This window comes from Hyaena hyaena, unplaced genomic scaffold (genome assembly GCF_003009895.1).
Source record: "Hyaena hyaena isolate Hyena2069 unplaced genomic scaffold, ASM300989v1 scaffold_1573, whole genome shotgun sequence".
Lineage (NCBI taxonomy): Eukaryota > Metazoa > Chordata > Mammalia > Carnivora > Hyaenidae > Hyaena > Hyaena hyaena.
In genome coordinates, this window is record NW_024082210.1 from 257552 (window position 1) to 270372 (window position 12821).

At 42.0% G+C, this 12821-nt stretch overlaps 2 protein-coding genes across 5 annotated transcripts in view; one reads left to right on the plus strand and one right to left on the minus strand.

The window, feature by feature from the left end:
- Positions 1 to 7994, minus strand: part of LOC120226054 (hedgehog interacting protein) — an 89673-nt gene extending 81679 nt beyond the window's left edge. The window contains exons 1-2 of the mRNA XM_039224248.1: positions 7214 to 7994; positions 1290 to 1482 (exon numbers count right to left, since the gene is read on the minus strand). Coding sequence (XP_039080179.1) covers positions 1290 to 1482; positions 7214 to 7492 — 472 coding nt within the window. The 5' untranslated portion in view covers positions 7493 to 7994. The remainder of the gene's footprint in view (positions 1 to 1289; positions 1483 to 7213) is intronic.
- Positions 7942 to 11023, plus strand: LOC120226055 (translation initiation factor IF-2-like). Of its 4 annotated transcripts, none has more exons than XR_005526931.1 (3): positions 7942 to 8424; positions 10005 to 10100; positions 10388 to 11023. XR_005526931.1 is itself a non-coding variant. In XM_039224250.1 (2 exons), the coding sequence occupies exons 1-2, from the start codon at positions 7956 to 7958 to the stop codon at positions 10411 to 10413; spliced, it is 495 nt and encodes a 164-aa protein (XP_039080181.1). In that variant the 5' UTR covers positions 7942 to 7955; the 3' UTR covers positions 10414 to 11023. The 4 variants fall into 4 exon arrangements, 1 of the variants encoding a protein (XP_039080181.1); XR_005526933.1 differs by lacking the exon at positions 7942 to 8424 and adding an exon at positions 8443 to 8625; XR_005526932.1 differs by lacking the exon at positions 7942 to 8424 and adding an exon at positions 8636 to 9905.
- The last annotated feature ends 1798 nt before the right edge of the window (positions 11024 to 12821 follow it).

A 12821-nucleotide genomic window follows, 5' to 3' on the forward strand; every position in this document is an offset into this window, starting at 1 on the left:
TGTCGGTATTCTTTTCAACTTACATTGGTAAAGCCAAACCTTCAAGACTTGAAATTTGCAGCAAACCTTCATGGTACCTAATCTGTTGTCGCTTCTCGGCAGGCCTTCTAGGCAACCGTGACCTATTCTACTTTGCTTTTGGGGAACATGATAAAGAGGAAGAAACAGCTGGTTTAGGAAAAGCCTTACAAACATGGCTGTGATTTATAAAGACAATAATAATATTTTCACATGAATGGGTTTAGATACATGTTATGGTACACCAAAGGAAGCAAGCAATCCTAGTCAAAATGTTTTCTTAGGTTATTGTGAGAGCTTTATAAAAAAATATCTACACTTCTCTGGGTCAGAGAAAAATGCAAAATATGCATAGCAGTTAAAAAAGTTCTCCAAGGGCATCCTACAGTTCTCAAGGCTTGTCTTTTCCTTCAATGCCATTTAGTTTTATAAACTGTTAGCTTCAGTAGATTTGTTTGTGTGTGACTTTGCTTAACTAAACAGAATCTGTCTCGTTAAATTCTTTTGTATCTCTCTGTTGATTCTTCCAACTAAAGCAATAACAACCAAAGTTTACAAACTTTTGATGGTAAAATTAATCCATGTCCAAGAATCTATATGTTTATTAGGGTCCAAAATATGGTAGTGAGCAGGTATATTCGTGATAGTGTCAACCTAAGCACTGCTTTATCTATCCTATCACTTCCTCACGGCACAACTTTGGTTAAGGCATTAACTTCTCCTGAAGCTCAGTTATCCTCGTCTGTCAAATTGGGATGACTCCACTTTTCGTACCTGCAGCATAGAGTTTTTGAGGAGCAAATTAGTCATTACATGTAAAGGTGCCTTGTAAGGTGTTACTTTTTTGGATGTCTAATGATACTTTAATTAAGGGAATACTACCTTAAAAGTCTGTGGACCATCTGTACTTATGTATCAGCTATGCAGAAGAGGAGGCTGCCTTGATATTGATGCTAATGGGTGAAGAAGACATCAAGAAATTTGTACTGATAATCCATTGTGTGCAGATTACCAACTGTATTATCGCTTTAACAAGAAATGTAAAACATCCCATCAAAACCAACATACTGTTTGTAGACTGAAATCATAGTAATCCTTTTGGCAGCAGTGAAAGGTTACAAATTTGTAAAGGTTAATTGTGAGGCAAAAATAGTTATTTTGGAAGGTGAGATAAATTTCACACTCCCAGAAGCAAGCATTTAAGATCAGGTATCTTGTAAGGATATTCTGCAGTAGTTTATTTAATTTATCCATTTTTTTTTTTTTTTTACCTGGGATATGGCCTCGGCAAGTATAAAAGAATTCTTTGCAATAGTCTTTGCAGAGCAGGGGAAGTACAAGTTCTCTTTCCAAGGCTTCTCTTTCAGGTGAGTTGAACAGGCTCTGAGAATGTGGAGAGCAAAGCGCACATTTGATTTCCTCCAGTAACTTCCCACATTCTGTGTTGTTGGTAACAGAAAATATCTGAAAGCCATAAATCAGAAACAAACTTCTTTTTATTCATGTGAAGTTAGGTTTAGTTATGGGTTTTTCTTTTGTAATCATATAAGTAGAATAGTATAATTTAGCCAATGCAGTTGTCTGAAAAGAATTACCATGTCAGAAACACAGGATGCTTTTAATAAGGATAGAAGTACAGTCTCAGGCTGGGATGGGGGAGCAGAGGGTAAGGATGCAAAAAAGTGCTTCTTACTCTTGCAAATCAAAGCCAGTTTATCTTTTGGGTATGAACCATTAAATGCCAATTATATTGAGACCATTTAACCCTTTATCCTTTTACTCTGCGTCAAAGTGCACAGTGACTAATATTTGACTTTAAAATTCTAAATACCTTTATCCAATTGTATATAACGCAAAATTTTTTAAGAGATGATCATTTCTGTCTTAGGTAGAAATGTTTTTCACTCTTAACATTCCTAATATGATGTTCTCAAAGATATTACTTGAATTACATTTTTCTAATTTCAGTTCATTTTCAGTCTACAGATTGCATAGGGAAAGTTTCCTAAAGTGCGGGGAATGTTACCTTTTCGTGTTGTAGAAAAATAATATCTGAAGTTGAATAAAACTGGTTTAAAACCAATTTTTATTATTCATTTTATCTTAGCCAGGAAAAACTTTCTAACTAGTTCCTCAGGTATGTTATATGCGTGAATAAACACAGGAGTTTAATAAAAGTGCTTTTGTATAGGATTTAGTAAGTTTTAATAAAGAAAAGGAAGACTTTTATCTTTGTTTATACAGTATTATGTCTTTTTTTCAGTAAGACCAATTTGGAAGTTACTGATTCACTGAAGTTAGTAATTTGTAGATAAAATAGGTCTTGGTGTCTAGTACTAACTCTAAAAAACTAAATTCAGGAGCTCCTCTAATAAGTGTAGAAGACAATACCAGCAGAATATTTGAGACATGAAATGTAGTGCTGTCTAAGCAAGCATTTATTATTCATAATAAAATACATCATAATGGGAATGAATTTTATACCTTTTCTCTGTTTATGTAACTATATTTATACTTAATTATTTCTTTAGAACTAGGAACTGAAATTAACATTTGAAACTCTAGATCACTATTCAAAGCAAATACTTGATTCACAAGTTGAGGTTCTAATTTGAGTAAATGGCATGGCTTCTATTTTTTTTAGGATAAAGATATTCTAGGTGATCATAAAATTTGGACCTGAAAGAACAAAGCAGCTAAAAAAAAATCATTGAATACAAGCATGCTGAAATTTCAGCTTGCAGTAATTAAAAGCTCCACAGAATTCACCCTATTATATATGTACATACATATATATGTACATATATATGCTTTGTATTGTCACTGTAACATTCAGAAAAGTTATTATTAATCACAATTATATTTACATGCTGATTTTTATCAATTTATTTAAATGACAATTGCTTAAATGGTTAAAGTTTTCTAAAAGGAAACATACGCCAGACACTTAGAATTTGCATTCCAAGAATGTTTTAAATGTCTTTTATTGTCCATACTCTGGCAGACCTCACCAGATCTATTCAATATTAATACTGTTCAACTTTGTTCTGTCTGTTTATCGTACAGCAGTCCCCTAAGAACAAAACAACTGCAGGATGCTGAAGCCACCTTTTTTGCTGGCTGGGAAGCTGGAATGTAATTACCTTTGGTTTTATGGAGAATATGCATACTTCCATTTTTTATAGCTGAAACAAAATGATCTCCGTATACTCTCCCAGCTGCTATCCAGGAAGAGCTTGATTTTAGTGCCTAAAGAATTTTGTCTTTTACAATTTTTGGAATGTGTCCTGGCCACAAGATCTCTCATCAAAAGTTTCAGAAATAGGATTCAATAAATTATCTGAAATCGAGTATAATATTATTCTTTGTAAAGTTTCATGCTGTTCCGGCCCAGCAGGATGGTAACATTTTGCTCTGTGTGAGGTCTGCAGTGTAAATACCTATTTGAAGATAGATAGAGCCATCATTCTGGCTTTGGTTTCAATGAACCAATAGTCTTACTGAAGTCAATTAAAGTGACTCAGCCCAAGCTGCAACTCTGTTTTAGACAGATGAGTACTGGTGTGTGTAGGGTATTTTCTCTTCTTTTTTGCCAATGTGCTTGTGTTGATCTAGGTCCTTAACTTTATGCCTGACAATGTCATCAATCTTAAGAAGAAATTTAAGCTAATTTCCTGTTTCGATTTTTAAAAGCTATATATGAAACCATCAAATTATAGTGGTTTAAACTAAATATACTTTGAAAGTCATGTAAAACTTCGAAACATTATTACAGCATGCCTAGTAATGACTGTGGCTGTTGCTGACTAATTTATAACATCTGCAGGTCATCCTTTAATCTCTGGCCACAAGAAAGTAAAATTCATAGAAGAAAGGTAAGATAAATACTGGAATGCACAATGAAGCGTGGCCTACCACTATAGCTTATCAACAAATAGTAAAATGGGTGACAGAGACCTTCTGTATTTCTCTTTATTTATCAAGTAACTGAACAAAGAGGATAAAAAGGCACCCACATGGTTTCGATGAGCAGACAACAGGAGAAAACACATGACAGTATATTAAGATGTCGCCTTAAGATCACTCTGTACACAAAAAGTTATTTCTAAAAATCATATGCCTACAAGGTTGTTCAGCTGCTGGGCAGAATACATGCGTCTCTGCACTATAGTGCTGGATTATGTCATTAAAGAGTTCAGTTTCAATTTTAGGCTAATATGTAAATAGATCATTGTACTAAGGCAGCTGTTAAAGGGACCCCAGGATGAGTTATTTGTTTAGTTGGATGTGTTCAACAATAGCCTTTGTCCCTGAAAGAGCCAGAGCAAACAAATGATTGTAAAAGGGCACACTTGAAAACAATTACTTTTCACCCATTCCTTGACAGCTTTGGCTGTGAAACCACCCAAGGTAGAGAGAGCTTCTATGCCTCTCTGTGGCTACAAGTTAAGTTTTAGAAATGGGGGTATTTCAGTTGGCTGCGGATTCAGTTTGGCTAGTGGGAATGAGGTCCTTTTAGCATGCTGTATTTAGGAACTGCAAAAATACTGCCAAGACAATATAACTTCCTAAATTTTGGCAGTATTTATTTATAATGGCAGTCAACAATCTCGTTACGATACACAAAAAAATTAAAATGTACAGTAAATTAAAATATAAAAGCATAATACCATGGCCAAAGAATTGAACTCAATGCTAGTTCATTACATTAAAGAAAACGTGTCAGTTTGGAGTCTGGATTTAATTGCACAGCTGGGCATGCTCCAATATTCCTACCTATTTTGCTACTATCTGTCTATAAAGTTTCTTCCCATAGAAGAAAGATGTGCCTATAGTTTCTTGAAAAGTTGCAGAAATCTTTCTGGAGATTTTTTATTTTCATAAACAAACGCAGGCCCTTTCAAACAGCCATCATCTCTCCTGTACACACATGAAATAAGACCCTAAAATATATTATAAGCCAGGAAGGCTTAGTGGAAAACAAGGAAACACTGAAGTTTATTATAAAATAACATGTTTTAAAAACTATTAAAACTTGAGAGCTAACATAGGTCAAGAATGCACATGCATAGCTATATCACTTCTCTGTTTTGAACAATTTGAGTATTGTTGGTTTATAAAGCACTTGTAATGGAACTAGCAAAGTCTAGTGTACCGAATTTAATTCAGACACATTTTCCAAATGAGTAGGGGTTTGTTGGAGATTGGAAGCACGTAAAACGGAAAGGAATGCGGATAGCTAACGTGGCAGATTTCTTCTTAAAGAGTGATTTCTTAAAAAAAATTTATATAACTCCTCTTAAGGGTTATAACTCCCTTCAGTCTCCACCCCAGCCCCCCCCCCCCCCCCCCCCCCCCCCCCCCCGCCATCTCCCCACTCTACTTAAAGTTTTCATTCCTGCTGTCCCTGGTAGAGTTCCGTATTGCAGGGGTCTGGAGATCACTGGTGCATTCATGGTGTACATTGCACACAGGGAGACTTAATGGCAAATATTTCTAAACCTTTCTCTGAATCTCCTGGTTCTTTTGGGCTCTTGGTAACACCCTGCAGATGATGTGAATGTAGCTTTTTTTGTAATTTAATTCAATTACCACACAGGAGCTCAATGACATTGTTTTGAATAAAATGCTGGAATATCTGTTCCCTGAATCGCAGACTACTGCTGCATATGGTAAGAATAAAGAGAGAGTTGCAGCTGAAAACCTGCAGCAAGACAGTTCTCACTCATCTGGGAATAGAGGGAGTTGGACAAATGCTCCCTCAAAAGGCATGAACATTTGGACAGAGCTGGGGACTGAAAGAGAATGATGTTCTCTAGTTTCACCCATTAGTGAACCAACTAACAAACACAATGGTGTTGTTGTTATTCTTTTGCCATAAGCAACAGGACTCTGTGTGTGGGCAGCAGTTTAGTGGGGAGGAGGATAAGTCGACCCCTTTTTGTCCTATTGATTTTTTCCTATTTGCATGACTTGAGCAAATTAAATGATGCAATATGGCTTTTTGTTACAAAACAAAGTGAGAGATACCACCCAGACACATATGTTGATTCGTAGGAGCTGTTTACATGAGAATAGAGTGAAATCTACCGTGAACTGAGCATAAAAATTAGATTCAGCCTGGGTATTTTTTTTTTTTTTAATGCCTGGGCCAGCAAGAATGAAGCACAAGTTTTCCAAGAGTCTCTCAGACCTTGACAACTGCAGTGTTGTAACAGAGGAATTCTTAATTAAACTTAAAATGGGGAGCGGGAGGAGGGGGGAGCAAAGACACCTGATTGTTTATTTCACGTGCAGTGATTGTTAATGACGGGATCCCCTCTTTCCGTTGGCAGTACAGTAGACAGCACACGCTGCTGCATCCCATGACAAGAGAGATGTTGCAAACTCAAAAAATAAGCTTGCCTTCACACGCCATCAACACTATTTCCTATTTGTTTAAACTCAAGAACACAAGGCAAGTGTAAATGCCATTGCTCCTAAAACAAATTTCTAGAGAAGATCTTCCTAGACAACGAACTGCCGTTAGAAACCCTGAACTTAACAGTGTTTCAAAACATTACCAACTGAGGCGGGGAACTGTCTCAGTTTTATGTGACAAACACGCCCCAGCAAAATCTTTCGCCAGTTTTTCGGGTTCTCAAGTGGAGCACCAAGAGTTCCTTTTCGCAGCTTAAACTATTGTAATGTAAGACAACCCCCTCTGACGGGGCTGAGGCTCGTAAACCAACCATGCTTCAACATCCTTTACGACTCAATCCTGTTCCTCACCGAGCACGTGGAGAAAACTGCACACATCTTGTTACCCTAGAAAAATAAACCGGAAACCACAGCCACCTTAATTTACAGTTTTCACCGCAGCCAGTGCCCGATTCGGTCCAAAACACACTGTTAATCGCGATTCTTTTAAAACATTTACCCAGCCCAGAATGCGGGTACCGCAGAAGCTGCTCTTTTCTGAGACAGGCAGTGCTGCACAGCATCCCGACCACGAACTCTTGGGGGCGGGAGAGCTATCTGCGCACCCCAGACGAACACACAACCGAATCACACGAGCACTTCAGAAAAAGTTACCCCAAAGAACTCTCCAAGCAGGTTTTCGCCCTCCTCGCGGCCACCAGCATTTCTGGAGCCCCTGGGAGCCCCCACCTAGCCAGCATGTCAGTCTCGCGTCCGTAGGCGGCTGCGTGCTTACCTTGTTATCCAGGCGCCCCCACCCCGGGCTGTCACTCCGCAGGCAGCAGGACAGCCGAGGGTAGAAGCCACCGCAGGGCATCTCTCCCCCGCTCAGCAGCTCCAGCTGGGACATCATCCGCCTATCTCTCCTTTTCAGGCGCTTCGGGGGGTTCCCGTTCAGGCACCTTCTCCTCCGCGCTCCGCTCCCTTCGATTCTGTCCCCAAACTTAGCATCTCCTTCAAAGAAGCCCAGAGCCACGGCCAGGAGCAGCAGCTTAAAGGAGAGCATCTTCAGCATCGTCTGCCCCGAGCGGCAGGGGCTCGGCGCGGGAGGCTGGGGGGGAACGCCACTGCCCACCAGGGGCACTAGGGCGCAGCTCCAGGAGGAGGCTGCGGGGGACACTCGAGAGGCAGAGAGTAGCGCCGGGGGCGGAAATATGTAGAGCGATGCAACTTTGCAAAAAATAAAAGACAAGGCGACGGGTCCAGTGCCTTAGGGGAGTCCGAGGACCGAGATAAAGTTGTGCAGATGACACCGTTTGCAGTTGTGCCAGGGTCAGTGGGGTTAGGGGCTTCCTGCTGCGGCTGGGAAGTGGGAGGAGGAGAAAGAGTTGGAAGAGGAGGAGGAAGAAGAGGAGAAGACGGCCACAGAGGTTCACTTGTCCGTGTAACTGGAGTTGTTTAGGTGAGACAGTAGCAGGAACTGAAACGGCGGCGGCGGCGCGGCAGACGCAGGCAGGGCCAGCGCTGGGCTCTAGAAGATGCTGAGGTCTCCTCTGCCGGCGGCTGCAGCTTCTCACGCAGCCTCTCATGTTTCGCTCCCTCTTTTCTTCTTCTTTTTAACTAGCGCGCGGGGAGGCGCTGCCACCGCGCGCCCCTTGACGTCACCGCTCCTCGCGCGCCCCCGCCCGGGCCGAGGTGGGGGCGGAGGGGAGGGGGCGGCCCGGGCGCGAGCGCGTCCCCCGGGCGCGAGGGCCTCGCGGCGGCGGCGGCGGCGGCGGGGAGGGGCCGCAGGCCGCGGCGGCGCCCGGAGGGGGAGGGCGCGGCGGAGACCTCGGAGCGCGCCTCGCCCGGCGCCCCCGGCTGGGGGCGTCGCTGGCCCTGGTGCTCGGGCGCGCGGGCCCGGGGAGAGGGCGCGGCGCGGAGGTGGCCCGTGGCTCCTGTCTCTTCCCCAGAGCCCCTTCGCACTCCCCCTTGCTAAAGGCGGCTGGGCCGGGGCTTCGAGAACAAGTGAGTAAATGTGGGCCGCGGGAGGTGAGGAGGGAGGGGCCCCTTCTAGAGCCTCTTCTCCTGCGCACCTGGGCTGGCGAGTGGGGGCCGGACGAACCAAGTGGGCAGGAGTTGGCGGGAGACGGCTTTGCGTCCCTTTCCCTCTCGGGCCGCACGGACTCTCCCTGTTCCCCGGTGATTTCCAACGGGAAGCTCAAGTCGGTAAAGATCTTCCACGGGGTCTGGTTTCGAGGCGGGGGTACAACCCCGATCCTGCGAGCCGCTGAGTAGGTGAAGATAGTTTGAAGACTGCTCGAGAAGTGTCTACCCCGCCTGAGGTGCTGCGCGCTGCTGAGGTGGCACAGCGCGTATGCATGCATGCGGTGGGGTGCCGGGACCCCCAGTCCTGCGCGCAGGGCCTGCCTGGGCGCCCCTTCCGAGGGGACCACCTGTGACCTGGAACCCAGCTGGGCCCCGCCCGCGCCTCCCCAGAGAACGATGGAGCGCACCCCTCGTCAGGTGGACGACCGAGAAAGCTGGCCGCTGAGTCAGCGTTCATTTTAAATGGGGGGCAAATTGTGGGTAGATTTCCCCGGTGGTGTTACTACAGAGGCTACGGAAGCATTAGTTCTGGAGGAAGAATTAATCAGTAGGTTTGCGGGCGTCCAGAAGCGGGATGCCCTACGTATCCTGTGTACCTAGATATTCACCTTTCCCCCAGCTAGTCACAGGCTGTGTAAAAGTGTTTCTAAAAAGATCTGTACCTTATCAAGAGTGGTGACTTGACGTTTACGCGATCCCCGCAATTTGGCGTGAGGATGAGCCGATGCAGGTTTGCACACAAAATGTGCTTTCTGCCCATTGGAGTAAGAGGGAAGCAGATTTTCTGGTAGGTGGGATTTTGAAAAAGAGATAAGGCAGTTTTCCAATTTTGGCAATGGAAGAATGTTCCCCATATTTGGATTTGCTTCACTTTCTAGTACATAAACTCAGCCAAGCTAACGTGAAAGTCGATGATGGTGCAAGTGGACAGCGGATTAAACTAATTACTGTTAAAGTGGCCTCAGTGGTTAGATATGACTTCTGCCCCTTTCCGTTTCTGGACCTGGATTTACTGGTGAAGCTAGGTTTTTCCTCCCCGAAGAGGTGACCGCTTCAGATACCTGAAAAAAAATCTGCTGCAGTATTTGGGTCCAGTACTGAGCTCAGTGTAGGTTTGGGACGTCAGCCTTAACGTTTCTCCCAGGGCCTGTTGTACGTACATGAGTTCTTCCTATGTGTGATTCCAAATGCTACTTCTGATCCCACAGACTGCTTTATCTGACATTCTTCCTACACCAAGGACTTTTAATATAAAATAAATCATAGAACTATAAGGGCTTAACACTTTAAACTCTCATTTAATAAACAGGAGAAGACGGACATTCCATCAAGATTAAATCATTTGCACAATCTCATCTAATTAGGCAGCTTAAAAAACAGGATTTAGGGGCCCAATCTAGGTTGGTTTGCACTATCCAGTCCTTTATTCCCAAATAACCAGTTTTATGTTCTGTTTCCAAAAACAAAAAAACAAAAAATCCTTTTAAATTATATTTCAGTGGTTTGAGCTCCCACTCCAAGTGATGAATTCATCTTAGTAGTTTGGAACAGGCCTTCCTTATGGTTTGTACTTCAAGACTAAGGACACCTAAAAGGTAAATTAATTTCGGTTTAAAAAAAATTATGTGGCTATTATAATCTGTGACCCTATGCTTTAAGGAATAGAGTTTATAAAAGATTACTGAAATAAGACAAACATGTTCTTTCTTGTAACATGGGAGCTAGAATTGATCCCATATATTGTTAGTCATGACAGTCAATAAATCGGGTCACTGATGATATAACTCAGCTTATGTATTCTCAGTGCCACTGTTATAGTCACTAAGCAGTGTTATACAAGTAAACTCACTTCTGATTCTTTTTTTTTTTTTTTTTTTGCCAGAGGGAAATTGCATCGTTCACCTATAGCCAACTTGACAGCATAATTTTTAGGAGTCAAGAATCGCCATTGGGTTTTTGTCTTAAGATTAAGCCTTAAAAATCCACTTGGATGTGTCACAGCTGTGTGCACACCTGCACCTGAAAATGGTCCTCTATCAAGGCGCTCTCCCTCTTCAACTAAATCAACAGCAGTGGTTTGAAGAAGAAGGGACCCCCTATCTGACCAACCTCAGCCAGACTAATCAAATCAGTCTTTGTGAGCAAGGGTCAAAGCTGTGCAACGGTGGCCCCATCACGCCTTTCCTGAGCAGCCCCCTCTAAGATTGGCACCTGCATGCAGATCATACCCTGTATGAGGGATGGATTGAAGATTCCCATGAACAGATTAGGTTTATTGTAAAAGATGAAATCTTTGACTCAAATTGAAGTTAATTTCATGGATAAAGCTCAAAGTATTGCTCTGGATATAAATTATGTTTGTATGTATTTATATATGTATGTATATACTACTGTGGATCTGAATTTTCTTTGTGGCCATTTATATAGGTATGTATATATAGTTTGTGGATACATGTTTCCGTGTTCCAGATTAGCACAGCTTAAATTTAGTAAATGTTGAAAATAAAATTATTTTGGATATTGGGGTCAGTTTTATATATGGATTTCTGGCCTTCGCAGAAATATGTACTACTACATTTCAACAAATATATATTAAGTACCAGGCACTGGGCTGAGCAATATATGTATAGTAATGACAAATATACACCCTGCTTCTAAGTAGTTTATTATCTAGCAAAGAGGATAAATGATAAGGTCACAAATTAACTTATGATTATAAATTGTGGTAAGGGGTGTGAGGGACATGCTATGATGACGAATAACAAGGCACACTTATTTCACATGGAGTCACTGAAAAGTCTCTCTGTGAAAATGACATTTCAGTTGAGACCTGTGAGGTGAGTTGGAAACAGTTTATTTAAACTTTAGAAACTACTATTTAAAGTTTAAAAACATTTAAAGTTTAGAAAGATTTGAATTCAGAATAGAATAGGAGATATTTAAGGGGAGGCACAGAATGAAAAGGTAGCTAAGAAAGGAGAGAGGTTAAATTCATAGCGTGGTTTACAAACTCTAGGAAACTAATGAAGTTACTTGTCATTTCCTTTTGCAAGTACCTAATCCTCATTTATCTTTCTGACTTTCTTTAAATCTTGGATTTTTACTCAACATCTAGGGATTATTGTAGTTTGAATGGCCCTTCAGCCATTACACCTTATCTAACCAGCACGCGTTATGTTGTCTTTGTTTTCATTTGTGCATTGTTGATAACTGGTGAAATTTTTTTCATTCATGGGAGTTAAATATCCATGAGATTTTGAGCTCTATGAATGTAGGAATTGCATTTCCTTCTTGCTGGGCCACCCCAGTGATGAGTCCCATTGTACAGTGTCATAGCATTCATACTCCTCATCATCCTGCTCATACAGTGTCATACACCTGTCTCATCATACAGTGGCCAGTCTCTTCATAAATTCTGCTGGCTGAGAAGTCTTATTGGATTTAATACTTTTTTAAAAAATATTTTGAGAAACAGAGAGAGGGTGCAGTGGAAGGGGCCAAGAGAGGAAGAGAAAGAATCCCAAGCAGGCTCTGTGCTGTTAGCATGGATCCCAATGCAGGGCTCGATCTCACAAACAGTGAGAGCGTGACCTGAGCTGAGATCAAGACTCAGACACTTAACCAACAGAGCCACCCTGGTGCTCCTCAACTTAATACTTTTAAAGGTCAGAAATTAGAGAAAATATTTGCAATATGAAAAATCTAAATTGTTAAACAGAAGGGAACACACAACTTAAAGTGCACTATCATTAAAGAATTTCAAGAGATGCTGTTATAAAGTGCAGGTTAGAGGAAGGGCAGCCAACAGAGCTAAAGAATAATCACACATCTTTTTAAAATTAAACATTCATTACAGTTCAAGCACACTGACACAAGGTAGGTCTGCTGGCAAGGGTTTTTCTACAGTTACTCTGTCTTCCTTTCAAAAGTTGGCACTTTCTGTGTGCCAGACCCTGCTCTGGGCACTGGGGGCACAGCAGTGGACAATGATTCTCTCATGGAGCTTGCAGTCTACTAGGGAAGGCAGTAGATAACACGGATATGACATACACCAGAAGGTGATGTTTGCTATAGAGGAAAGAGGTTATGGGAAAAGAGAAGGCAGGAGTTGAGAGACATATTAATTTTGTATACATTGTTAAGAAAGATGTCTCCAGAGGTACGGGCAGAGACTGGAAGTAGTGAGCCACATGTATGCAGATGTCTACGAGCATCGGGGAAGTAAGTCAAAGTCCATGAAGCAAGCATGCGTAGTACATCTAAGCATTAGCAAAGAGACCAGTGTGGCTGTGACTGAGGAGATGATGTGAAAAGCA

Coding starts and splice junctions, on each gene's coding strand:
- LOC120226055 (XM_039224250.1), top strand. CDS start 7,956: ATGCTGAGGTCTCCTCTGCCGGCGGCTGCAGCTTCTCACGCAGCCTCT. Junction 8,425..10,387: donor GGCCGGGGCTTCGAGAACAA/GTGAGTAAATGT, acceptor TTTTTTTGCCAG/AGGGAAATTGCATCGTTCAC.